Source organism: Gymnoscopelus microlampas (assembly GCF_963454915.1).
Source record: "Gymnoscopelus microlampas genome assembly, chromosome: 24".
In the NCBI taxonomy this organism is placed as follows: domain Eukaryota; kingdom Metazoa; phylum Chordata; class Actinopteri; order Myctophiformes; family Myctophidae; genus Gymnoscopelus; species Gymnoscopelus microlampas.
In genome coordinates this window covers 31475218-31503135 of record NC_139961.1, presented here as the reverse complement: position 1 = coordinate 31503135, position 27918 = coordinate 31475218, and the positions used below count along the sequence as shown (strand labels likewise).

The 27918-nt window shown below is 42.6% G+C and overlaps 1 protein-coding gene across 2 annotated transcripts in view; it reads left to right on the top strand.

Moving 5' to 3' along the window:
* Nucleotides 1-27918, top strand: part of mgat5 (alpha-1,6-mannosylglycoprotein 6-beta-N-acetylglucosaminyltransferase) — a 146071-nt gene that overhangs the window by 67708 nt on the left and 50445 nt on the right. For both annotated transcript variants that reach the window (XM_084051112.1, XM_084051113.1), the window contains exons 4-9: nucleotides 3487-3563; nucleotides 8168-8257; nucleotides 13233-13304; nucleotides 15322-15483; nucleotides 18376-18545; nucleotides 21538-21672. In XM_084051112.1, the coding sequence (XP_083907238.1) occupies nucleotides 3487-3563; nucleotides 8168-8257; nucleotides 13233-13304; nucleotides 15322-15483; nucleotides 18376-18545; nucleotides 21538-21672 (706 nt within the window). The remainder of the gene's footprint in view (nucleotides 1-3486; nucleotides 3564-8167; nucleotides 8258-13232; nucleotides 13305-15321; nucleotides 15484-18375; nucleotides 18546-21537; nucleotides 21673-27918) is intronic.

The following is a 27918-nucleotide window of genomic DNA, read 5'->3' as shown; positions in this document are numbered from 1 at the left end:
AATGTATTCCCGGATTGAATGCATTAAGATCAATCTCCTCTCCTCTCCTCTCCTCTCCTCTCCTCTCCTCTCCTCTCCTCTCCTCTCCTCCATATGGTCTGTCCACCACCATTCGATATTCTATATTATTTGATGCTTTTTTTTTGCACGTAAGATGCACTGTTGTTCATATAACGTTCAGATAACGTAGTGATGAAGCATAACAGAATCAAGAGCCAAACTGAATTAGAAGAGACAGCGAAAGGTCATCATCATCACCATCATCACAGTTGCCCATGGTAACTGCCAAGGTGACGGCCAATGAGAGTTCACTGTGGATAAAGAGCCTTAGCGGGTCCCCCTCATAATCTCTACATGTTATTTCATATCACGCTGTCCCCGTGACGATCTGACTTGGTGCTCTGCCAGCAAGCGACACAATGCCGATGCATTTGCGTTTTGCGAAGCTGTCTGCCAGTCTGCCGTGCCCATTTTCTCCGTCCGTCTGTCAACATTAATTAATCTACATTAATTATCCATGAATGTAGATCCATTCCAGCTTTGTGTCTCAAAAGCTGAGGCATCAACTTCATTATTTAAGATTTGGGAAAACATTAACCATTTTTGCATTGGAAGGGGGGGCTTTAAAACACACAAAAAGAGGGGTGGGGTCGGATGGGGTCTGTGCAGAAATGGACACTTGTAATACTGTATCTTGGAATTTGATTTTGTGCCGGTTCCTTTGCTTCTTACAAAAAAGAGGATTTGTTTCTGTAAGAAAGCTGTAGCATTAAATATATAAAATGTTATACTTTATGCCAGAAGAAGGTACTGGCAAACAATAGTGATTGACTAAAGTCTATGAATGGATTATTACATTTAAGTAATTTTTTGAACCATTTATATTTCTGTCAATTTGGGCATTAAATCACAACAAGCATGATGACCTTGTGTGTTGCCGCATACATCTACACCGCGACATGGCAAGTGCTACCACACAACAACTTGATGAGGATTTGTGTGCTGGCTGGGAAATCTATACCTTTGTCCGTCTTTCAGCCTGTCGCTCTATGTATTGATCCAAGTTTTGGACCTACAGTATCTGTCATCCTGTCAGGCCTTCTGTCTGTGTCTGTCGATTGATCAGTATTTGCAGTCCGTTTCTTTTGTGTCAGCCTGTCTGTCTGTCTGTCCTTCTGTTATGAAGGACAGACAGGTACAATTCTAATGACCAGCTACTAGTGATGCGCGGGTTGACCCGTAACCCGCGGGACCCGCGGGTCAACCCGCGGCGCGGGTGGGTCATATCAGAATTTCGGAGAAAATGATGCGGGCTGAGGGTGAGCGGGTCACGCGCTCTCACACGCAAAAAAAATAAAAATAATAACATGCTCTTGTTTTGTCTTTATTCCTAATAAGAATAAGAATAATAACAATAAAACAGTTTGAATACACTTGGGGATTATTTTCTAACCATAATTTTACAGAATTTAAAAAAAATCGCGGGTCGCGGGGCGGGTTGAGCCGTAGATTTATATATGGGTTCGCGGGGCGGGTTGAGGCGGGTTGCGTTCCGTGGCGGGGCGGGGCGGGGCGGGTCATGAAAAAACCCGACCCGCGCATCACTACCAGCTACTGTAGGGAAACTTCCACATCATTGGGATGAGCTGGTTGGTAAATAAATAAAAAGGGAAAGTGATCTATACACTTAAACCAGACGCTGTGGCCTACAGTTGTAACCTTGTTTCCTCCCCTTTCTTCTCGGTTGATTGATCAAACATAGAATTCCTGCTTACTGTCAGCAGGTGGTTGCCTTGCAGGTGTTACCTAACAACCAGCAGGGATTGGAAATATAAAGTTAGATGCCAAAGTCATTAAAGGCAATCATACTAATACAGATTTACCAGGGAGCTAGAGTTGAGTCCCTACCTCTCATCAATGCTTTTCGGGTGTTTAACCGACACCGAGTATTATGCAAGGAGGGCCAGGTGCCTCTTGCTCATAGGCTTTTCAGTAGGACATGGGTGTGAACATGGACTGCAGTGGGGATCGATTCTGTGATGTTCTAGTTATGAGATCTCTAAGATATCCTCCATCTTGTGTGTGTGTGTGTGTGTGTGTGTGTGTGTGTGTGTGTGTGTGTGTGTGTGTGTGTGTGTGTGTGTGTGTGTGTGTGTGTGTGTGTGTGTGTGTGTGTGTGTGTGTGTCTCTCTGTCTCTCTTTCCTCTCTTTATCCCTCATCCTTAATCCATGTCACACAGTAAAAAAATGATCTGTCATAGATCAAAAAGAGTGCTGCTGATATCTTGTCACTAGGCGGATTCGCTGAAATCTAGCTAACCTGATCCCCAGCTCTTATTCAGCTCTGGTAGCCATGGAAACCACCGGGGCTGCTCCCATGTCTAAAACAAATCAGGAGTTGACCCAACAGTTGTATAAATGTAATGTGAACAGTCCACAACATCTAGAAAAATCTATCTTAACACAGTTGCTTCTCATTACTGTTACCGCTGGAAATTAAGTTGAATTTTAGTTGTTGTGTTCATCCAATGCATCTTTGAGAATGTCATGCTTTTGTTGCCAAACATTTTCTTAGAGCACATGAGGAACACATTTTTGCAATACGTGTTTTCAAATATTAAAAACACAGCTTTTAAACTGTCAAAACAGCTGGTGGGCAATTTTTTTTGCCTAAAATCTTAAAATGCATATGTTAGTGTTTCAACTGACTCTGTGGCGTCTATCAGAGACTGTGTGTGCGTGTGCGTGTGCGTGTGCGTGTGCGAGTACCATGCGTTGACCTCTCCTTCAGGAGCGATTGATTTATTTTCGGCTTTAAGGAACAGGCTAGTGTGGATGTCAGCACCCAACATCAGATGTTGTTGACCTCAAGTGATGAAAGAAATGCACAGCCATCCATGACCAATATTGCATTCTCTCTCTCTCCCTCCATCCTTCCTCTTTCTTTCTCTTTGTTCCCACTCTCTCTCTCTAACCCTCCACCCACTCTCCCATCGTCCAACCCCTCACTTAATCTCACTTTCATCTATATCTGTCTATCGTTCTCACTCCCTCAACAGCCTCTAGTCTACCTTCTCTTACCCCATCGTTGTCTTTATTTGTCTGTCTGTCTGTCTGTCTGTGTGTCAGTCTGTCTGTGTGTCTGTCTGTACAGTATGTCTGTCTCTGTTTGAAAACATTTACAATTTCTCTCTAAAATAGCCGATCTACTGTACAGCTCACACGCTTTGCGCGATGCTGTCATACGACAAAGTACAAAATAAGGCATTATAAAAAAAAACAACCATAACATAAAAAGATCAAACTTGGAGATACAAGGTTCCTGCCCTACAGCAATGATATGATCTGTCCACTAACTAAGGCTGAGCCACCTCAATACCACGCCCAACCTCAGCAATGTTTTGATGTTTTTTGTGATTTCAGTTGATACTGCAGCGAGGTATTCCAATGTTTTAACCAGATCTCTCTATCTCTCTCTCTCTCTAGACCTCCTAAATGGTGCCCAGGAGAAGTGTGAGCTTCCACCTCTGGATGGATTCCCTCACTGTGAGGGCAAGATCAAGGTGAACCCCCAACCCCCCCCCCCCCACACACACACACACACACACACACACACACACACACACACACACACACACAGACACTCAAATATTGACACTTTCTGATATTGAATATAATTCTGAACAGGAGGTCAGTAATGGGATTTCCAGTTTGTCATTGTAATTTCCCTTTTTTTATGACGGCGATTTACTGACACAAAACCAATCCCGGTGTGAGTTTTTCATTAAAATGACCGGCAGGAGAACAGAAAACTCATTATCTTTATTCTGTCCCCTGTACAATGAAGGAGAACTCCTAACTGGAAGCCTTTCCTTGCATTAACTTTTCAGATATTTTTGCATTATTAGAGCATACAGGAGGCAGATTAGCGAGGCATACATGATGCGATGATGAGGAGCCAGATTTCTGAACTCATGACTCAGAATCACTATAAATACCAGTATGCACTGTAGGGCGTACAGGAAGTGGTGACTGACAACAGTGTGCAAACAATAATGTCAACCTTCAATATCCTTCAATATTAGTCATGGAAATCAGTATTTCTGTGCAGAAATCAAGCGACTGGCATGATATTATCAGTTTCATGCCGAACAAACCAGCCTTACTGGGGTTGGAGTTGGGCTGCACAGTAAAATCCAGTGTTAATTCAACTGAGAGTGAGCCCCCCATAAATCTGAAAACGCCTAGGAATTTAGAGGGAATGTGATGAAAATATAAGTTCCCAGATTACATAAATTGTTCAGGTTAAAATATGTTCTTACTGAACTGATATGCACTTTGAGGCGCAAGTCATGATATACTGTAATTACTTTACCAGAGTCCCACAGAGGTCATTACTAGGCCTGCTCTGTTTTTCCCCTCTACACTGAATATCTTTTGTTGTGACTAGATTTGCCATTTGTGCCAAATGTTTCATGTGATTGACTGACCCAGAAAGGCAGAAGGTTTCCTCTTGACTGACCTGACCAGACATGCAGGGTTTCGTGGAGGCTATGTTACATAGCAGTGATTTACATGTTGCGTCATGCTGAGTTTGATTAGAGAGCACAGGCATGACTCTGTCTGCATTCCCATCATTAACAACAGGGAACTAGAGAAATCCAGTGGTTTTACATTCACATCTGTTTATGTCTTATTACCTGAACTGCAGGGCTTTTGAGTAGAATTTAAAGATTAGTCCCGCTGTCAATTTCAATTGAGTACAGTGTCCGTCTGGAAAATGGAAAAAGCTAAAACTGGTGTGCACACGCACACAATATGTGTGTCTGTGCACGCACGCATAGCTTTGTAGCTGATATCACACACACCATCTGCTCGGTCCGTCTCAACCCTGTACCAATACTGTCAGCCTGTCCAGCTGTATGGCAAGCCATAACCAAAACACACAACATACTGTACGCGTGCACACACACGCATGTGCACACGCGCGCGCACACACAAGCCACATGAGCCCTTTTTGGTGCCATTAATTTTCAGGAGGTTTAATAATTAAGCACCTTGACTGTGACAGCTGTCATCAGCTGGATGCGTTCACCCAGTATAGAGGTGGAACATGTGGCTTCCACAAAATGGAAGTGTAAAATTGAAGGAGATTAAATAACCTCAGCAGCATGAAAACGAAAATATTTTTTGCTGTGCCACTTGTTGCTAACTGGTATCACACTGGGGTGATCAAGTCCAAGTCAAGTCACAAGTCTTTCAGTCAATAAAAGAAAACAAAACTGGCACCTCCACTGGAGGGTAAATGCAGGACCAATGAAAATCACAGCCAATTCAAAAAATAAGCTAGGGATGTATAGCTCATTTCTCTTATCCAAATTTAGATTTGTTCACCACCCTCCCCCATGCCAACTGTATGTTTAAGCCTAGCCTTGGTGGCATATAACGCTTTCCAGCTGGTTAGCCAACATTTACTGTATGGGAACATTTTTACCAGAGTTATTTTGTTCCTTATTTAACAGCCACCAGTGTTTGGTTGGCTCATCATTGGACTTAGCCGTAACTGAATATCCATGGCAGTTTGGGAGCGCCAAGCCAGTTACCTAGGTTACTCCAAACTAACACTATGGAAAGGCAGCCCTGTGCACAAAGCAGTAGGTTAAACTTGGCCTGTACTGTTAGTTGCGGCGTTGCTAAGATATTAAGGGTCAAATTGAAGCAAGTTTTGTTCTCAAGTCTTCAGTCAAGTCAAATCTTAACAACAGTAACCCTGGCGTCCCTATTTTGGGTATATCATTACAGATAAGATTTTCAATTATCAGAAATAGCGAAAATAGCCGATGGGGTCTCTATGCAACTATCCCTGTTGAAAGTATACAATAAGGCTTAAGTGGTTAAAGCAGTCGAGTCACAAGTAAATCAAGTCTCACAGGAGAGGATTCCAGGTAAAGATACTAGGGATGGGTCAGAATAATATTTGAATAATCGTTATTAATAGCATTATAATAATTGAATTTCATTTTGGTCACTTCTACACATACCTAAAAGATACTAGTCCTGGGTTTTGTGACTGAATTCCGACTCCAGTCCAAGTCTCAAATCTACAGTGCATGCGGACTCTGCAGTGACAACAAAAGTCAGCAATCTATTATATTAAATAACTTTTCAAGTAGTTCACCTGCCCACAACCCTGTCAAATCTTGTGACCCGATTTTAGGCGTAGAAAACATTGGTTTAGAAACACCTCTTATTTCAGTGGTATGAACGCTAATCACAGATCCATCTCTAGGCACTAATTACATTTCCTCCGTTATGCCACAGATTTGCACTCCCATTTCATTTATGTACCTCTCTTGAGTTCTTGACAGTTAGTGTCTTAACCCTCGCCACAGTGCTCCTTGAGTCCTCTAGTTCTTGTTTTCTTACTATGAATGTACGGTATCCTGTTACTAACCCTTCTGTCCATCTGATGAATCCATCTCCTCCTTTTATGGAGCTCTTAGCTTTGTCATTCAGCCCCGATATAGCACTTAATTCATTCAACATCCCTAGGCCGTTCGCCTAGAGGCACTCCTGCGATCCTTTCCGATCAAAACAAACTGGTGAGCTGACGCTTTCCCACCCCTGCTGGAATTTAGATTTTACTTTCTCCCTCCGCTCTATTCCCCTCTGGGCGTGTCGGCCGCCTCTCTATGTACTTCAGAGCCAGAAGACCAGAGAGGCGATAGCTTTCACTCTGGCATCTAAGCCTGGCAGAATCCTTCCTCCCTTTCATCTGTCTCAGCCGTCGCTCAATACAGCATGGGCAATGTACGTTCTCTTTCCGATTGAATACCGCAGGGGAGATTTCTTACCGGACTCCAGAGTTAAAAGTCTTCGTGAAACCCCTTAAAGGGTTAGTTCACCCAAAATGTTTTTATTTTCTATCGATTTGTCACCCCATGGAGACTTGAATTCATGGATATTTTTTTGTTTTTGTCGCATTCCTAAGCCAATAATTTGATGACCAGCGGACCAGTAGCAGCGACATCAAATTATTGGCTTAGGAATGCGACAAAAACAAAAAAATATCCTTGAATTCAAGTCTCCATGGGATGGCTAATCGATTGAAAAAAAGTAATTTTGGGGGTGAACTATCCCTTTGACTGAATGCCAAATATGCGTTTTTGTTAGCCTGCTGTCAGCTTCCGGCTCTCCTTTTTGATTTATTTGTGTCTAGTTTTGATTTTAACAGGATTTGGGGCTCAACCCAGTTTAGCTAGTCCTGCATTGAGACGGTAGAGAGGCTGGGAGAGCAAGGTGTTGCAGAATGATTGGACAGTGTAGGTGGTGATGGGAGTAAACCCCATAATGTGTGTCTAAAGACATGTCATTATAACAACCTCATCATCACTGTGTCTAATGAGCCGTTGAGATACTGTCTAATTATGTAGCTTGTTGTACCTTTGTTGGGCTCCGCCTGAAGTCATGTATTATCTGCCCCGACCAGCGAGCTGCTACAAATTGACTGCTTCCTCCTACAAACTTTATTTCATTCACAGTCCACAGTGGCTGATTAACTGCGAGGTATACCCTCAGCAAAATCCAAGCTTCGAGTAGTTCTAATTGTGTAGCATTGGTCAAGCACCTCTGAAATATGAAAGTGGCCTGTATTGCAGACTAGCTGTGCAACGCTTAATCGAACTAATCGATTAAATCAATCATAAAAGAGTAATAGATTTTAATCAAATAATCTTTTTGTGTGTGTTGGGGGGGGGGGGGGGATATTTAAAAAATGTTTTATATACAGTAGCAATATAGCAAAGATACTGGATGTAAATGCTCACAATGCATCGCAATGCAACGTGTTTCAACCTGTAGTTTGGCAGTTTTAGCTATTTTTGCATGACACCGTTGTACAATGAAGTATAAAATAGGGCTTACACGGTTAATCAGACTAATCAGTTTAGTTGATTATATCTTTTTTTGCCATGGATTTGTTAATATATAAAAGAAAGAACAAATGTACAAAGAACAAAAAACAATGTAAGAAAACAATAAATAGTGGTAGGCCTAATTACAGAAATATGCTGCTGTGCATGCCGGGCGGGCAAGTACTGCACCATCTGTGCACGTGTGAGATTTGAAGTTTAATCTTCCTTCCTTCCATGCTTTTCCTTTTCCTCAGTGGATGAAGGACATGTGGCGGTCAGACTCCTGCTATGGCAACTACGGCGTGGATGGATCCACCTGCTCCTTCTTCATCTACCTCAGTGAGGTGAGACCGTGTGTGGGTGTGTGTGTGAGAGTGTGTACACATCCATGCACACGTCTCTGTCTGTGTTTGCACACATGCGTGTGTGTGTGTGTGTGTGTGAGCGAGTGTGTGTGCGACTCCGAGCACGCATGTGTGCTTGTGCACACATGCACGGCTCTCTGTGTATTTGTATGTGTTTGTATGTCTTCGCTAGTTTGTTTGTATGTACTGTGTGTATGTGTGTGCATTGTAAAAATGCATTTGTGGTTAGTTTGTGTGCACACACAGTCACACATTCACCCACTAAAATCCTAATCTCAACTACTTTGATTTAAATCTCGGAATTGTCTCTGTACTTGTACTCTATGAAGTCTACATCGTTCTATATTCACGTTGGCATGCTCGCTTCTGAAATCACTGCAGTATTTACCCATCACAGAGGCCCATAGAAAATACCTTGAGCCAACAAGAGACCTTAATACACACACTGCAGAGCCCTTTGTTAGCGTGGCTGTGAGAGAAACACAGATCCACTGCGCATTCTGTGTGTGTGTGTGTGTGTGTGTGTGTGCGTGTGCGTGTGTATGTGTGTGTGTGTGTGTGTGTGTGTGTGTGTGGGAGGGTGATGATTTAGACGCCAGGCAACATGTGGAGATAGCTGGCGTTGTGTATTTGTTTTAATCAACAGCAGGAAAATGTTCAATAACAAAGATGTGGAAAATTCATGTAATGGAAAACAACGGGCTAAAAATCAACTCGTCTCTGTCTCTTCTCTGTTGTTTCCCATTCATCCTCGACCCTGCCCACTACTGTATTTCCAGTTTGGCGTTTTGCAGATTACAGTATGTCAAATACATTGTAAACGGTTATGCACTCCAAGGTTTCTCGATAGAGGAAATTGAGGAATGAGGCAGTCCATTCTTTTTTCATACCATGGCTACTTACCAAAGGAAAAAAGAGACGCAGTGTTTATGTTTTTATTTTCGTACTTTGAGAAAAATAAACGGCAAAAAAAAGCTGTGTTGTCTTGCCAACCACCTTACAGTTCGAGCTGCTGCTGCTGTTTGTTTCTTATTGTTATGCTTAGGTCAAAATACAGGTTGATATATCATGACTGTTAAGGAATTAGAAAACTCAATGAGAAACAAGTTGTGTATGTGTGTGATAGTCGGTAGTTGGTTCTAACAAACAACCACCATGTTATGATCCCCGCGAAGATCGTGTTCTCCACATCATCTTGGAGGCAGTTTTTTCCCCCATCTTGTTTTTTTGTCTATCTGTACACCCTCACTCTGTCCATCTATTGCTCTTTCTCTCTTTCTCATTCCTTGTCTCTCTCCGTCCTCATGTTCCCCTCTCTTTGCGTGCCTTTCTCTCCCTCCAAGCCTGTTTCTCTCTATCCCCTCCTTCCCTCCCTCCCTCCCTCTATCTCTCTTCATCTGTATCCTTCTGGCTGTCTCTGGACCTGTTCTCTCCCAATTCCCTCCCTCCCATCACCCCTCTCCATCGTTCGAGTCTGGAACGGTCATCTGGCCGTATCCATGAATACTGCATTCTGGCTGAAAGCATGAGAGTGATCTCAGACTCTGAGACCGTCTTGTTATGAAGCATATGGAAATAGAACTCTGGGTTAGAACTATTAGCTCTCTGTCTTCCTCTCTTTCTCTCTTTTTTTGGATAGACCAGCATGGCTGGCCCTACAGATGGACAATGAATTTGACTGACTGACTGAGTGATGAAGTAATAGAATTGGTCGGCCGGTGGGCCTAACAACGGTCCAGCCATTTGCCGAATCATCCCTCCCTTGGCTCGATTGATTGATTGAATACTTTATTAGTCAGAAATGTAAACAGCAATAATTAACTAGCCAATCGCAGCTCAGTCGTCTCTTCAGGTCCCCAAATAAATGAGATGTTATCTTTTCATTTATTGTGTAGTTTTTAATCATGTCATGTGATATGCTGCTTTAGTGCAGGTACACTACAGAAAACTGCTGACTAATATTTCTTATCCAAGAATTAACATCACAGACACTTACTTACTTCCTCTTATGGGATATAAGGTCTGTATACATCATAGACGCTACCACTGATTATCTCTCTAACAAATTGCACAGTTTTGCACATTGCCAAAACATGGTCCAGCCATAGGCTACTGTAGATTACCCCTTGCCTTGGCCTCTCTCTTTTTGTCGCTTTCCCTCTTTCTCTGTCTTTCTGTCTCTCACTCTCTCACTCACTCTCTCTCCATGTTGCTGTGATGGCCCTCAGTCTCCAATTGAAGAGTCACGTGTGCTTGCGGTCGCCATGGTGACGCGCATGTATTTCCATTCGGAAGTGGCTCTCCACTGCACTCCCCTCACTCTCTGTTTTTGGAGATGCATAATGTGCGCACACACTCAAGACAAGTCCATTCACGTACACACACACAGAGCCGGCCCAGCCAATAGGCAGAGTAGGCAATTGCCTAGGGCGCCATTAGGCTGGGGGGGGGGGGGGGGAGGGGGGACGACCACCAAACCAAGATTGAAGTTTTATTCTTATTTTTTTATAATAGACAAATATACATATTTGGGCCTGATTCACTAAGTTCGTAAATATTGCCCAAATAAAGTGACCAAAGGGGTGCGTATTTTCTTTAAGCACAAACGGACGTGCGTGCCAACCGGCGTGTAAATCTCTGATATGTGTGTATCGCCGGTCTTCCTAATTTTTGTCTGACAGTCAGAGGCGTGTTCACGTGGAGAATCATTTGCATTGCTCCATGTCCCATTTAAGACCATAAAAGGCAACCGGAAACTGACAGAATACATCACCATTCAAAAGGGACAGATCTACAAGCTGACAAAGCGGCGCGACGCACCACATGACAAATTGTAGATCAGCACAAGCGAGTCCCTCACACGATTAAACATTTATAAAGTAAATAGCCGACTCTCACCTGTAATGAAGAGAATAAGAAGTTTGTTTACAGTTTAACCTCACGACCAAAGGCTAATAAAACTTGGAATGGATATTATATTGTTACGTCCCCTTCTAGGGGAAAAAGAGATGCAACATAGAGTGGGAGTGAAACCTGTTTTTATTTAGAACTTAATAAATATATACATGAACTTAAATAGACTTTAACGCGTGTGTGCGGGCAGGGGTGATGGCCTCCATAAGATAAATCTGAGGGCGGAACACACATGCGTTGCATGATGAACTACATGTAAAAACGTCAGAGGCTTGACATGTTTGACATTTCAAATCCGTTTCAATATGCAAATATGCACATGCAAGGGCCACGTGAATGGCAACGATGTGCCGTAGAGCACGTTAAGTTACATTTCTTTGATAAGACTTTCAAGGTATGTGCAGAAACCGGTTTATAATTTCATGGTATAGCAAAGTAGAACATTACGCAAACATGCGTGCACCAGGCACATGCAACGGCCACGTGAATGGAAATGCTGTGCCGTACAGCACGTTAAGTTACATTTCTTTGATTGAAGACTTTCAGAGGTCTTCTCTCTCTCTCTCTCTCTCTCTCTCTCTCTCTCTCTCTCTCTCTCTCTCTCTCTCTCTGCCAGGAGATAATAAAACGCCTTTCTATCTACTCAGATAATGCCCAATACAAATTCATTAATATTAATATATAATAGTTTTGTTTTAAATGTTCTAGCCTTGATGACCATGCAGTCTTATGCAAACGTTAAAATGTAAATTATATAGCATTTTATTTAGACACATCCTAAGTGTGTGTATAGTTTCAATGTACATAATATATTTATTTTTTTATATTATTATAATGTTTAGACTGATGATAGGTTATTGGTTTATCTATGATCCTACATTACTGAGGCACTACACTATGCATTTGATGTATTACTGTACCTCAAGTTTATCTTGCTTACTGTAAATCACGTTGCTAAATGCCAAAATTGTCATTTGTAATTTGGCTTTTGTAATTTACACGGTGTCCTAGTTATTTGTGTTTGTGAAATAGCCTTATTTATTATTAAATAATAGGCTATGTGGGTGCGGGGGAATCAGGTAAAATGCTGCCTAGGGCACCAAATTCCTCAGGGCCAGCACTGCGCACGCACGCACGCACATACACACCCACTCTATGCACAATAAGAAATCTTCATACAGTGCACTCCAACGCCTGGACACACATATCCGTATCATGCACACAAGGAAGCCATAAGAACACTTCACGCACAAACAATTGGGATCATACACGCACGCACGCACGCACGCACGCACGCACGCACGCACGCACGCACGCACACACACACACACACACGCACGCACTCTGTGCCATGTTTAATTCATTGTTAAGGAGTGTTGTATTAACCTTGTGTGAGGGGGCAACACTTGTGATGGGTGTCTGCCAGGAGAAGGTCAGGGCTCAACTTGCCCTGAATGGGAGTCTACTGTATCATGTGTATCATGTGTACAGTATGTGTATGTGAGAGACAGAGAGAGAGAGAGTTGACAGATGCTGAGGGATGGATAGACAAAAAAACAGATTGAGGGGTGATTAATTTGTGGTACACTTGATATACAGTAATGACAATGTGACAGGCTTATACATGCATACATGCACGCACGCATGCACGCACACACACACACACACACACACACACACACACACACACACACACACACACACACACACACACACACACACACACACACACACACACACACACACACACACACACACTCAGGCGGCCTGGCCAAAACTCAGTGAACAGCGCCAGGCGGACTCTCATCAGAATGACATCTGCTTTGATACTGAACCAATTACCCACCTTCTGACTGTGTGTGTGTGTGTGTGTGTGTGTGTGTGTGTGTGTGTGTGTGTGTGTGTGTGTGTGTGTGTGTGTGTGTGTGTGTGTGTGTGTGTGTGTGTGTGTGTGTGTGTGTGTGTGTGTGTGTGAGAGAGAGAGAGAGAGAGAGAGATAGAGTGTATACTGACGTCCTTGTGTGTTCATTTTGCTTCTCAGGTAGAAAACTGGTGTCCTCGTTTACCCTGGAGGACAAAGATGCTCACTGAGGACCAGGACAGGAGAGGACAGGTAATCCCACGTCCATTTTACACCCTCACAGTTACATTAACACTGGTAGTACTAATATATCCACTACGACTGTTATTAAAGACCATTCTGGTGGTCTGCCATGTTTAGTCCATTGACTATGACTCACAGTATACTTGAAATTTTCCAAAGCATACTGTGTTGTGTTTGATTATTGAGGAAGCCACTGGATTCCACTCATTTCAATACGATATGAAAATCTACTTGCAGAGACTTAAAACTATCCATCATACAAAATTCATTGCTTTAATATATATTATTAGTTTTTGGTCACGGTTACTGTATAATAGTCCCCCGGTATGCTTTGAAAAATTGTTGGCAGTAATGTCAAGTATACTGGGGAGGGGGGGGATATTAGTAGTAGTAGAAATACTACAACTCTACTAATAGTGCTTGTACTAAATTACACTACTAGTAGTATTACAAGCATCACTACTTTTACATCTCCTGCAACAATATCTGATACTATTAGTACTTGACACACACACACACACACACACTCACACACACACACACACACACACACACAAACACTCATTGTGTGTCTCCGTCCAGGGTAAATCAATATTAAATACGTTTCCTCTCAGGATGTGTGGACTGCTCTCTGCAGCAGCCACAGGCCATGTGACGAGGCTTTTGAGATTTTAATCTCCCCACCACACCCCACTTTACCCCTATTTAACATTTCACGGATGATTTATACTTAGTTGTGCGCTGGTGTCACGCACCAAAAATAGCTGATCAACAAGCTCACAATGAGCCATAACACGAGTCCTTGTGAGCATGACATTGCCACTGTCGGATGCCACTAATGGCAACTTTGCTCTCTCCATCTTCCAGTCTGAATTTCTCTTGTTTTTTCTCATCTCCTCTCCCTGCATCTATTCCTGTCTCTATCCTCCTCTCCTATCCTCTGTCAGGTTCTTTTTGAAATATTGAAAACTGTGGTTTTAAATTCTAAAGAGTTGGTGTGAAAAGACTTTTATTCTTGGTGCTGGTTATAAAACCGAAAATGAAAAGAAATGGCTCTTGTTGAATTTCATAGTGGCAGAGGCCAAAATGGCCATTTATAAAAGCAGAGCAAATCTAATGGAAAATGTTTCAGGTGAGTGGCTGCTGTCAATGTCTTTGGTAAGAGTTAGAGTGGATTTGAGATTCTATTCATTGATTATAATGTTGATGAGTTTCTGTCTCAGTGATGTTTTAGTGAGGCTTTATGAGTAATCTGGTACTTATGTCATGACTAAGATTGTCTTTAGAAAATAAAGATTAAAAAGTCTAAATCAGTCAGCATGGGAGCAGGACATATGTAGGTAAAGAGTTACCAGATGTCATCTGGAACCATAGCATTGAGTGTATCCAGACATTTTGTATTAGACATGGGCTTATTCAGTTTAAGGTTTTTCATAGTTTTTTACACTATTCAAAGGAGAAACTAGCTAAAATGTATCCAAACATACTTCAAGACGTAGCCACAGGACATATATTTTGGTCCTGCCAATCTTTAACAGACATTTGGAACCAATTTCTCACATATTTACAATATGACTATTAATCCCAATCCATATACTGCCATCTTCGGGGTACTCCCCAGTCCTCACTGAATATAAGCCTATTAAACGTCAGTCAAACGCTATAGCCTTTCCTTCACTTATAATTCGACATCTCATTCTTGCTAATTGGAAATCTATAACACCACCTTCCTTCTTCCAGTGGATTGAGGAGATGATGAAATTATTGCCGCTACTGTATGTTGTATAATATAAGTTGTATTGTGCCTCTTATGTGTTTTTTTCTTCTTCATTTTTTCTTCCCTCTCTTTGTTTAAGTTTTTCCCCCTTTTCTTTCTGTTTTGTGTAAGGTGGGGGGCGGGGGCAGGGGTGCTCTAGTTTGGGGACAACATTGTTGATTGCTACACCCATTTCAAATTTGAAAAATGATAAATAAAGTTGTAAAAAAATATCAAATCTCTCTCTCTCTCTCTCTCTCCCTCTCTCAGACGGACATCAGAACCAGTTTTGAGGAGTTGTACCGGGTGATGTCTCGCAGGGAAGAGTTTCGTTGGATGATGTTGAGAATCAAGCGCATGGCTGAGCCCTGGGTCAGCGCCATCCGTTCACTGGCCGACAAGCAGAACTTGGCCAAGCGCAGGAGGAAGAAGGTGTGTGTGAAGAAGGCTATTTTTGCTACTTTTGTTTGACACTGTAGTATGACGAAGTAGGCAATTCATTTACGAAAAAACATAAAAAGTTAAAATATGGAGATAAGCGATTTCTGCCTGACAGTGACGATACCATTTTAAATCAGAACTGCATTTTCAGCACATAAAGCATGTGAGCATGAACAAGTCGGTTGGCCTGGTTGTGATGTATCCCCAACTCGGAGACAAAACGTTGACACGCGACCCGACATCCCCTGACAGCACTAACCCAACAATCCCTGAGAAGAATATATTTGGATAAAATATAATAATGAATACAAATCTGCAAGAACTGTAAACGGCCCAGTGAGCATGGGCCCTGTTGGGGTTGCATGCCTTGTTTGTGTTCTTTGTGTGACACATACTGTAACTAAAACTAAAGTAAACTAAAATTAAATTAACATTGACATTCAGGGAGGGAGAAGGGACGACAACAGAGGTGCTGAGGTGTGGCAAATTGAACCTGGGCATATTGCCGTTATACAGTCGGTTGCCACGATTCAGGGTGCCGGTGTTTAGTGGACCGTGCTTGTGGTTACCGGTCATCCCCCTCACCGCATGACGTAAGCGCAAAATGGCCATCCATGTGGATATCATCAATTCACATACTTGTCAACCACCTCTCGCTCTCTCTTTCTCTCAGACTCAGGGAAGAATTCAGAGTTAGGCTAAAATAGGAGACATGAAAACTCCATTGTCTCAAAGGGGCACCTGCTTCAAGTGCTGAATAATGTACTTGTTACTTTCCACTGGTTATAAATGGAAACCACACACACTCACACACACATACATACACTTCAATCCTGTGAATAATTCAGTCAACACTCCCATGACACATTGGTGCTGGCATGAAGCAGTACTCCCTTAAGCAAGGAATGCAAGTATAGCAAGTATATAATACGATACAGTAGTTCCCTGAATACCTTTAATGGAAGGCATGTTTATTTGTAGTGTTCAGACACTTGACATGTACACTGTCATTGGGTTTGTGTTCCCAAAACTCGTTCATTGAACATACAGTATTTAAAAACAACTGCAACACATGTTTTCATTAACATTCGGCAACACTGGGAACCCCGACGGCTCATCCTGGTTTAGGGAGCAGTTACTGGGAGGGATAGTGTGTTCCTCCTCAAGCTAACACCCTGAAAAGCCTTGGCTGGCAATGCCATTGTCTCTTTTCAGTGACAGGGACTATACACATGGGAGAATTGGCAATGACTAAATTGGGGGGAGAAAAAAGTAAAAACTAAACAGTTGATAAATAATCTCTAAACGATTTGAGGCCATGAACTTTTGTCAATAATGTGGTTGTTCACTAGCTGTTTGAGCTACATACTAGGACACCCGGAGGGGTGTTTTCTTTTTTTCAGGCCATTAATCCCTTAACAATATGTGCCAGGGCTGGCTAGCAGCACTGAACACACTGAACGAATGTCACCCCTTGAGTATTACAGCCTTCTCACACTGCGGAACACTGTGTTCTCGCACATGTGTGTGTGTGTGTGTGTGTGTGTGTGTGTGTGTGTGTGTGTGTGTGTGTGTGTGTGTGTGTGTGCGTGTGCGTGCAGTGCTGGCCCTGAGGAATTTGGTGCCCTAGGCAGCATTTTACCTGGTTATAAACCGGTTTCTGCACATACTGTACCTTAAGTCTTATCAAAGAAATGTAACTTAACGTGCTGTACGGCACATCGTTGCCATTCACGTGCCTCTGACATTTTTACATATAGTTCATCATGCAACGCGTGTGTGTTCCGCCCTCAGATTCATCTTATGGAGGCTAGATAAAGTCTATTTAAGTTCATGTAGATAATATATGTTAAGTTCTAAATAAAAACGGGTTTCACTCCCACTTTATGTTGCATCTCTTTTTCCCCTAGACGGGGATGCAACAATATAATATCCATTCCAAGTTTTATTAGCCTTTGGTTGTGAGGTTAAACCGTAAACAAACTTCTTATTCTCTTCATTACAGGTGAGATTTGGCTATTTACTTTAAACGTTTAATCGTGTGAGGGACTCGCTTGTGCTGATCTACAATTTGTCATGCGGTGCGTCGTGCCGCTTTGTCAGCTTGTAGATCTGTCCCTTTTGAAGAGTGGTGATGTATTCCGTCAGTTTCTGGTTGCCTTTTATGGTCTTAAATGGGACATGGAGCAATGTAAATGATTCTCCACATGAACACGCCTCTGACTGTCAGAGAAAAATGAGGAAGACCGGCGATACACACATATCAGAGATTTACGCACCCCTTTGGTCACTTTATTTAGGCACTATTTACGAACAACTTAGTGAATCAGGCCCAAATATGTATATTTTTCTATCACGCACGCTCTGTAGGCCTATCCCCCGCAAACCTTTGCATGCATTTGTCAGCACCTATCATATGCTATGCACACATGTTCATTGCCTCTGATAGGTGTTTAGAAGATGATTAGTGGAACCAGTGCTGAAGTCCCCATTGTGATGAAAAGTGTAAAACACACCCTGTGTATACAGTTCAACTTGTACATGAAGAGAGCTCTCTCTCTCAGACTGACGCATCTTATTCAGATGTGTCAGTCTGCATACCATCTACTTACTTTATCAACGTGTGATAACATCTGTGACATCTATGATTATGGTGCGTATGTTTATGTGGAACATGCAACTGCTGAGCCTTTCACGGGTTGTCTTCATTCCAAGCATTCTCTCCTCTCCTCCTATATATTTTTTTCCTTTAGTTCAGACCGTGCGAATACTGAAAGGGAGGCAGACTAGAAGTCAGGCCTTAAACCCAGACCAGCAGGGGCAATGGTAGTTCTAGAGAGCCCTTCATTTAATCAACTCCATCCTCTGTTCTGTGTGTGTCAGATCCTGGTGCACCTGGGCCTGCTGACCAAGGAGTCTGGCTTCAAAATCGCAGAGAATGCGTTCAGCGGTGGTCCCCTGGGAGAACTGGTCCAGTGGAGTGACCTCATCACCACACTGTACCTGCTGGGACACGATGTCCGCATCTCCGCCTCCCTGGCCGAGCTCAAAGAGTCAGTACCACCACACTACACCAAAACATAACTAAAATATCGAATACAAATTAAAAATAAAACGACAATGAAACCGATGCAAAAGCATTAAGAACTGCACATGAGGCAAAACAAACATCATCAAAGTACTCAAAGAACAAGCAGGTTTTTTAACAGCTTCTTAAAACGATACAATTCTTTTTTTTGTCACCCTCAGTTTTAGCCTAGTTTTTGGGAAGGCAGAAGGTCTTGCCTCTAAAATGGATTTCATAATATATTTTTGACGCAGGAAATAGATACGTATATTAGGTAACTGAAATTGACTGTAGTTATAGCGTTTTAGATATTAATGTATCTATTTATTTCAAAAGAGATGGTGATTCAAACCTAATTGTCAACACACAACTAGGATGTACAGTACATACGGTAGGCGAAACCACTTTGAGTTCTAATGAATAAGCATCCCACTACTTTACTTCCTGATGACCTGCAAAGCACAGTGAACGCAGTAAGTAATCTTCATATCACTATAACCCCAGGTTTACTGCTATACAGTGCCTGAAACAGAGGGCCTACATACATAAATGAACCTTGTCATGGTAGCACCTGTTTTGCATAGGTAAACCTTGTATACTGCAAGTGTGATACCTGTTTTGCGTAGAGATAAACTAACACACATCCGCAGGCATTTCCTTCAAGTTATTTGACTGGGTAAAGAAAAATTCAGCTTCCTGTAACTCTTGTGGATTTTTTTTCTCAGCAAGCGAGCTTAATAGACAGCTATACAGATGTGACATTATGTTGGTTTCTCATAGGCATAGCTGTATTTTTAGCATCTAGAATTGCACATGTTGTAGGCCAAAGTAATCTGGTTTCCCAGAGGGTGTAATGTAGACTGCCCCTTATACTTCTTATTGATCCGCCTAAGGAGCATAGCTATGTTTACGGCATGGCTCTGCAGGAGTCTAGCTATCAAGAAGAGTGTCTGTGTTTTTGTATCTAATCTCTTTTTTTTATGAGGTGAAGAATGTTCATCACTTGGTTAATTTTTGACAACCCGCCCCTTTTATTCAATGCTGTAATGAAAAAAATATATTATATCAGTTAGGCCTTACTTCATACTTGCATGATTACTATATGATCTCATGACCTTACTGAACATGCCTTTATGACAGGTGTCTGACCTTCTGTAAACCAACCATTACTCTTGTTACCGTGTTCAAATTTCTTCGTTCGAACATGGGTGGTCAAGCGTGTCCATCCACACACTGTCTGGTTACTAAAGATAATAAGACTGCAGGCGTCGTCTAGCTGGGGCTGGTCAAGATATCATCTATAAATATATTGTATGTAACCCATGTGTAATAGCAGCTCGCTGTTCGTTCCTTTGACCACTCTGTTCGTGTCTGAGCCCCATCGCGAAGGCTTTAATAAAATAGTACCCTCGTCAATCAATCATTTCAGATTTCCATCACAACGCTGATACCCCAAAATCACTACAGTGCATAATTGTCACCTATCATGCACACCCAACAATTACATTACACTAGACCATACCCGTTGGGGAATATGAGCACCCAAAGTGTGCAGTTTGGCTTATGCGCTGAGAACAGAGAGCTTATCAGGGATCGAAAGTGAGTTTGTACTGTGTAGTCCATTGGTTCTCAAAGTGGGGTACGGGGACCCCCAGGGGTACTTGAGGCAGTTCCAGGGGGTCCCCAGCTAAATGATGGATAGGAACCAAATGCACCCTTATGGTTCTGTAACTCTGAGAGTGTACAAATGGAACCAAATGGACCCGTTAGGGTCCATTTGGTTCCATTTGTACACTCTCAGAGTTAAATTAACATTGATCAGAGTTAAATTAACATTGATTTTATAATATAAATTCGGCCCCCAGGTATAAATGCCATTAAATGGGGGTCCGTAGCCTAATACATGTCAAACTGGGGGTACTTGACATTAAAATGGTTGAGAATCACTGCTAGAAAGCCGTATAAACCTTCTCTTATTGGGGTCCCTGGCTTATCTTTTCAAATGGGGGTCCACGGGCTAATAAGTGTCAATTTGGGGGTCCTTGACATGAAAAAGTTTGAGAACCACTGGTGTAGTCAGTCGTGTGTACACACACACACGGGTGCACATCCCGTCGTGGAGGCACATACTGTAACACACACCCACGCATATAACAGGCGGAGCCGTCGGCCGTCGCGAGCACACACACACACACACACACACACACACCACAGTACATCCATGCGGCCCGTGGCCCGTCGCGAACACACACGGGCGATCATCTCCACCCCAGCCTGGTGTAGCCGGTGTCATTGATAATCAATTGAATCTAAACAAACGGTACGCACAACGCATACGCTCGCTTTGAAAAGTCTGGTGTGTACTGTGTAGATCCGAGCGGCCGTAAGAGTGCACTGAAAGAGTGGGCGGGGTCTATGGTGCAGCCTGGTGTTGCCATGTCCGCGTAAGCGCTTTAGTGGCAATATTGGTGGTATTGTGTTTTGGCGTTGGTTGTGAAAGTGCTGGTGTGTGTGGGGACGCGTTGTGAGCTTGTAGATCGGCTGTTTTCCAAGAGGCAAGGTATATGCGTGAATGCTTCGTTTGGCCTTCTTTTCATAGACCTCGTTGCTTGTAGGGTTTGTTTGGTTTGGCCTCGTTTTCATAGACCTTGCTGCTTGTTTCTCTCGCGAAACCTGGCAACGATGGCATGCGCAGTTTGATCAAGAGTCCCTCCAACCAACGAAGACACCGCCCTGAGGTTACTAGAATTATAGTAGGATAGTCAGAGCTTTGACAATGCTGTATTGACCTTGCCATAGACACATGGCTCTTATAGGCTTACTTACTACATGTATTTGGACTGGAGAGCATGTCAGCGTTTGTGGCCATTAGTGTTCTGAGCCTTTATATTTTTCATTTTTTTCTCTTTTATTAAGCCACTGAAACTAAAGTAATTTCTCTCAAACAGAGAATAATTTGGTCTCCTACTCTCCTCCAGGATTATGCGCAGAGTGATGGGGAACAAGTCCAGCTGTCCCACTCAGGGTGACAAGGTGGTAGAGCTGATCTACATCGACATCGTGGGACTCACACAGTTTAAGAAGACCCTCGGACCCTCCTGGGTTCACTACCAGTGAGTTTATTTTATTATTATTTTACAGCACATGACAAACACGGTTAGACAGTTGATGCTACTCTCTTCTAGATATACTCACTCTTATAACTGTAAAGGTTGGCTTCACCAAGCATGAAATTATTGATCTGAAATCTGATTAATAATCTGATTTTTTCATGTTTCATTTGGGACGAGAGAGAGGAGGCATGTCCCTCCCGTTTTTAAGGGATTATTATTCATCAGCGCAGCTGAGACCCCTTGTATATTGGTGTAACCCATCCTATATTGCTAAATGGAAAAGCATAGAGTTATCTTTCATGGATAAACCAATAGAGTCATTACTAGGTTGCACTGATGGAGAGAAAGGAATGTTTCAGACAGCGAGCCAATGGGTACATTTGTCATTTAAAATATGATTAGAAGTGGTTAAACGTTTCAAACTCCAGAGGGAAGCTAAGCTTTTAAGCTGGCCAGCGTATGATCCTGACTTTATGCCAGCATTACTGGACAGCAGATAGACAATGGGTTCGCCTTGGTGTCACCTCCATATGTACAGTACAATGGTTAAGAATGGGGATATTGATAGTTTTGGAAATTTAAGTCAGACATATGGGTTGGCTAGGCAGGACCTTTATAGATATTTGCAATCAAGGGATTTTTTTGGCAAAAAAAATAAAAAGGTCTAATCCAGGGATCACACCAACTATAATTAATGTATTTACTGATGCTTATAACTCAGGAAGTAATAGAGTAATAGAGTAAGTAAGCTATATAACGGAATTATATAATTGAATAAGGACTCCACAATCTATGTGAAACAACGATGGGAAAAAGAGCTGGACATTGATATAAGTGAAGACGTGTGGTTGAATACATGGGATACACAATCAACGACCACTAATTCCCTGACCTGGAGAGACTTTTGTTGGAAAAAACAGATCTGCTTCTTTATCACTCTCAAACAGAAGTCTAAACAAACTAGTAACCAGCTGGACTGCTGGGGAGAATGTGGAGATACCATGGTTGATCATGCACATGGTTTTTGGTCTTGTCCTGTCATTCAACCTTTCTGGAAGAAAGTAGCAACACTTATTTAAAACATTCTGGGTTTCAGTAGTACTACATTTGCATCCTTGTATCTTGGAGAAATCCCGGATGGACTGAGTCAAGACGATTCCTACTGTATCTGCTTAAGATCCTACTAGCAGCAACCAAAAAAGCTACCACAAAGAACTGGTTGCAGAAAGAATGTCCTACTATAGGCCTATTTGTCAATATTGTGAGACAGTTTCATCTTCTAGAGCAGATGACCTATTCTTTAAGACTCCAAAAAGAGTTGGGTGAAAAAAGATGGGGGAAATGGTTAGACTATTAGGTAACGGTCACTTGTGAATGTTGGGTTGCATCCTTTCTATTTTATCTCAAATCCTGTAAACATATGTTTCTGTTTTTGATACTGAATGTCCCATGACCTCTTTTGTTTGATTGTCTGTTTGTTTTTTGCTTCAGTTTTTTATTTCTTGCATTATATCTGTATGTCTTACAAAAATGTTGAAATTCATAGTGAATTCATAGTTCATAGTAGCCTGGCTCCAGCCAGGCTACTATGAATCGATGAATCGATAGCCTCGCATTCAGGGTCTGGTGACGCTGTCAAAGGCGGGGTTTTCTCGGGTGAAAGTCTACCCGGCCCGATCGGGATAATCCAGTATGAACCGATCGCCAAATAATCCCCCTTTGGCCACGCCCCCATCTCAGAAAACGGCTGCACTGAGAGGGCTTTCAGACTGAATAATGGAGTGAAACTAAATGAAATTTCAGGCTGAGTGTCAGGCTAAGTTCATAGTTCGTACGAGGAACTTGCCTTTGCATGCGCTGTCTGTGACAAACCAACATTAGAAATGTAACAGCTGACACAAGGCTGTTGATCAAGTATGTGCACACGCGACTGACACATTGTGCAACAAGTCATTGGAGTGCATGCTACATTCCCCCCGAATCTGTCATGAGAGATTACATGTGGAGGAACGCGTTATCCAACTAGCTTGTTCTTCTCCCTGCTGAACAGGCATACTGACAGACTGTAGCAGTCATTAGTGCATAGAGATCGCCCTCTCTGCCCGGCTTCCCACCGGTGAACACGGAGGATTTGAACTTTGTTGGACTTGAGGAGAGATTCTGCAAACTTATTTTCCTTCTTTTCCAGTCCATGTCTTTTATGTGTTTTGTATGTTTTCTTCATCCAGCTTTTCGGCCAATGCCAACCAGTGCCCTGGCCTGCTCAACATTCATACAAATGCACATTCACAGCGAACAGCAGCCAAATTCATATAAGTGCCTGGCTCAAGGACACTGCAAATAAAGGCTTATGTTGTTGCGGGCAAGGGAGCAGCTTTTCTCTACCAGTTCAAGGTCTTTCCGGGCAGTTCTGGGATTTGAGCTGCTGGGTGTCCCGCCACAAGAGAGCCTGCTCACTTCCCTGACTTTTATGCCGCCGGCCGGCAGGCCGATGTGCTCCTCTTATACCGTCTAAATTGTTGTCTAGACAGTTTGCCGACAATGCTGGCAGCTTGCAGGACAATGACTCTATTTTATTAGAGACATTTCCCCAAATAGCGAAAGTAGCTGTTGTTGCCCTGCGCTGTTGTTTTGACCCTGCAGAGTTTATTCTCTCTCGCCCGTTGATTGCTCAGCAGAGACGTCATGTTTCCTGGTTTACTCCGAAGACCCTCTGAGCAGTGACAGGAAAAAGAGGCCGAACAATGCTTCTGAAGGGGCTAATGGCCTAAGCGCACACCACCTCATTGTCATAATTTTCTTTTCCACTAAGCATGTTTTTTTTAAAACAGTTTTAACAGCTTCCTTTCCCTGTGTACCCAGAGGAAATTGACTCAACCTCTTGCCATTGTGGTCAATGTACCTTTTTTGATGTGTGCTCACAATGCTCTGTGAAAAGGTAGAGTGGCTTCAAGCTTTTATCTCTTTAGTCTCTCCCTCTCTCTCTGTTTGTGTATCTGTCTTTCCCTCTCTCTTGATGTGTTTTTATTATGCCTCAGATTCTCACAGCCTCAGACAATCCCCCTTTTCTGTGAGACTGTCCTAATCTTGCCTCCACTTCCCGCCAGTCTAGAAACCAGAATGGCAATAGGATTAGTTAACCATTTTCATGACAGAATGTAGGAACTTTATTTTGAAGTTCAATATGGCATTTTATAGCAGTTTTTTTAAGCAACAATTGCAAAAAAATAAAAAATAAACTTTTTAGCTCAAATGTACACTGAATAGGATTTTCCTCTTCCTCTTATGTTACATCACTGTCTCATAGACTGTAAAAAATATGGGCGAAGGGAACCGTCACGTGACCCATTGGTTTCTACAGACCAGTTTTGAAGCCACTTTTTCAGCGAATTCAAATCCGCCATCTTTGAACTTTCGGTCCCGAAAAGAAACCGCAAACTAGTACTACTGCTATTGGCTTCAACCGCAGCGAGGGCGGGTCTTCCCTCGGTAGAACCAGTAGAAGCCCTAGAAGCATACCCTACTTTATCATTATTTTTTAAATTAATAATTAATAATTAATTAATTAAAAATTTACTAAACGCATATCATGATAATTGAAAAAAGGCTTTAAACTAGCTATTGAAAACATAAAGCATTTATGAAAATGTTTCCTAAGGTAATAAAATCAAGTTTTAAGTCCGGCCAAAACCTTGTTCACTTGAATGCAGTGTAATTGCTTCTGCAGCCCACAGGAGGTGAAATGGAACATCTGCTGGGCCACTAATGGGAACTGCATGTAATTTCGTTGTTCCATTTGAGCTTCAATTTCAGGAGCTCTCCCTTGCCGCCTGGTCTGTCTGCAGATCCTGCCCAGCAGTTTTCCAACCAGCCAATTACAATGTGATGTCCCTCCAGGTTATGGGATCTAAGCAGCCAACGTGATCAATGTTACTTGGAAATACTAATCAGTACACCTTTAAGAATCCTATATTAAAATTGGCTAATGGGAGGGTCATTCTGACATACCGGTAACCATAAACAAATCCGATAGGCCCATATACTGTATAGGCAGGACCACGTCACTCTGACTCAGACATAACCTTAAACAAACCTATATATCCTGAGCCACAGATACGACCGCTATGGCCATATGTGGTCATGTGTACAGTATATGGGACTGACCGACTCAAACTCGGCGCGCATCGGCAAGGACTCGAGAGAGATTGCTGTGCCCGCCGCCCAGGCCAATATACGGGTATAGGCCATGGAGTCTATATCAGGCCACCCAACTTTTTCCCTATACATCAAATCTCTTCTGCAAAAATAGTCGATCTACAAGCTCACAACGTTGCGACGCATTGTGAACTTGTAGTTCTGCTATTTTCGCTGAAGGTTCGCACCAGAATGGGGATGCTTGGTCTTATGTGGTTAATTCCAGATGTCTGTCCCCTAATTGTCTGCATATCGAAGCCCCAAAAGTGACTCTTTTCTTGTAGTGGTGATGTTGTCTTTCTGTTTGTGATGGTTGGATGAGGGTGGATGACAACCAGGAATCTGTCCAGGGCTCTGTCGTGATTAATGTGATTCGTTACTGCCTCGCGGCTATCTGCCTCACCGAATCCTTGTTCATTTCATCCCCGACGCTCGGGTGGAAAGGGGAGGTGTCAGGGCTATTGTTGTTAGTAGGCCTGTTTCATTTGTTTGTTCAGTCCAATAACTGGCTCAGGCCGGGACGGGGGTTCATTTTCATCTGCATCAACCCAGAAACATGGCAGCTTACCCGCGGAAACCGTGACAGGGTTAACCTGTTATTTTCATACGCTGTTGAAATCAACCTGGGAATTGTTTTAAAAGTCGTCGGAATTGAAGCCTGGTGACTGTAAAGCCGGATTTCTAATTATCTGTGTGCCGGTGTCACACACTGAGCATACCAGATCTACTAGCTTACAATCCCAATGCTTGTGCGTGACACCGGCACGCAACTAAGTATAAATCCAGGTTAATCTGGGTCTGGGAAAAACGGAATCTTGTGATCTCTCCCTCTCTTTTTCTCCCTCTTTCAAGCTCGCTTTCTCCCTCCCCCTCATTCTCTCTCTTTGTGTTTTTCTACTTCCCTCTGCCTGTGTGTTTGCCCACAGTGCCATTCATTAGTCCAGCATTAGTCCACACACTCGTTGAAGCGTTGTTGTTCTGACACTCTCGGCAGTCAATAACGTGTAATAGGATTACCGTAATCTGATTACAAAGAGGTAACTGTAATCTGTTGCGCTTAATTCAAAAAAATGTTATTAGAATGTGAGATACATTTGGCAAGCAGCCAGTTCCTGCTGGAATACACAGGAACGTATTTATTAAAGATATCTATGTACTTAATAGATCATGATTTTGAGGTGATATGACACATACAGTAGTCACTTTGAAATAATGGCTGAGAAAGGGGTTGTATATAATGATATTAACTTATTTTTTTAAAGATATTTTTGGGTCTCTTCTGCCTTTATTGGATAGTACAGTGAAGAGTTATAGGAAACAGGGAGAGAGAGACAGGGAATGACACGCTGCAAAGGATGCAGGCTCGGGAATCGAACACACGACTCGCTGCATTAGAGCCTTGGTAGGTGGGATGCTATGCGCCTTAACTACTAGGCCATCGGCGCCCCCAACTCAACATATTTTTTAAATATGCAAATTAATTGGAGAGTTATCAGCCATTTCTTGAATTGGGTCACGTAACTATGTACAAATGCTGGTGTTTTGCAAAGAGTCAGAGTACAGACAGAACAATTTCACACAGGTGGTAGATTACATTTTGGAAGACGCCTCGCTTTCCCCCTCTTCTGTTCAGCTGTACTCTCATTCTTCCTCATGCTCTAATGACAGGTTCTTTTCTCAGCTTCAGGAAAAGTAATAGAAGAAGTCATTTGATATTTATTGTCCCCTGTCTGCGTCCGTTCCTCTTGTTTTTTTCCCTCAAGGCTTGAGCTGTTCAGACCGGAGCGTAGTATTGTGCCCCAGAGTGTCCCCTTTTTGAAATGGGCAGCTGTAACTCCAAATAGCAACACATATACTCTGTACTCTGTTCTCAGAGCAGTAATTTCAGCCGTGTAGCACACTGCCAACATCCAACATTGGGTATTATTTTTGTTTACCTTTTTTTGTTTTGTTTTTCTGTCCTGCTGAAATGACAGTTACAGTTGCTTTCCTGTTTACTGAAATAGAGGAGAAGGGGGGGGGGGGGGGGCAGAAAGGGACATACAACACACA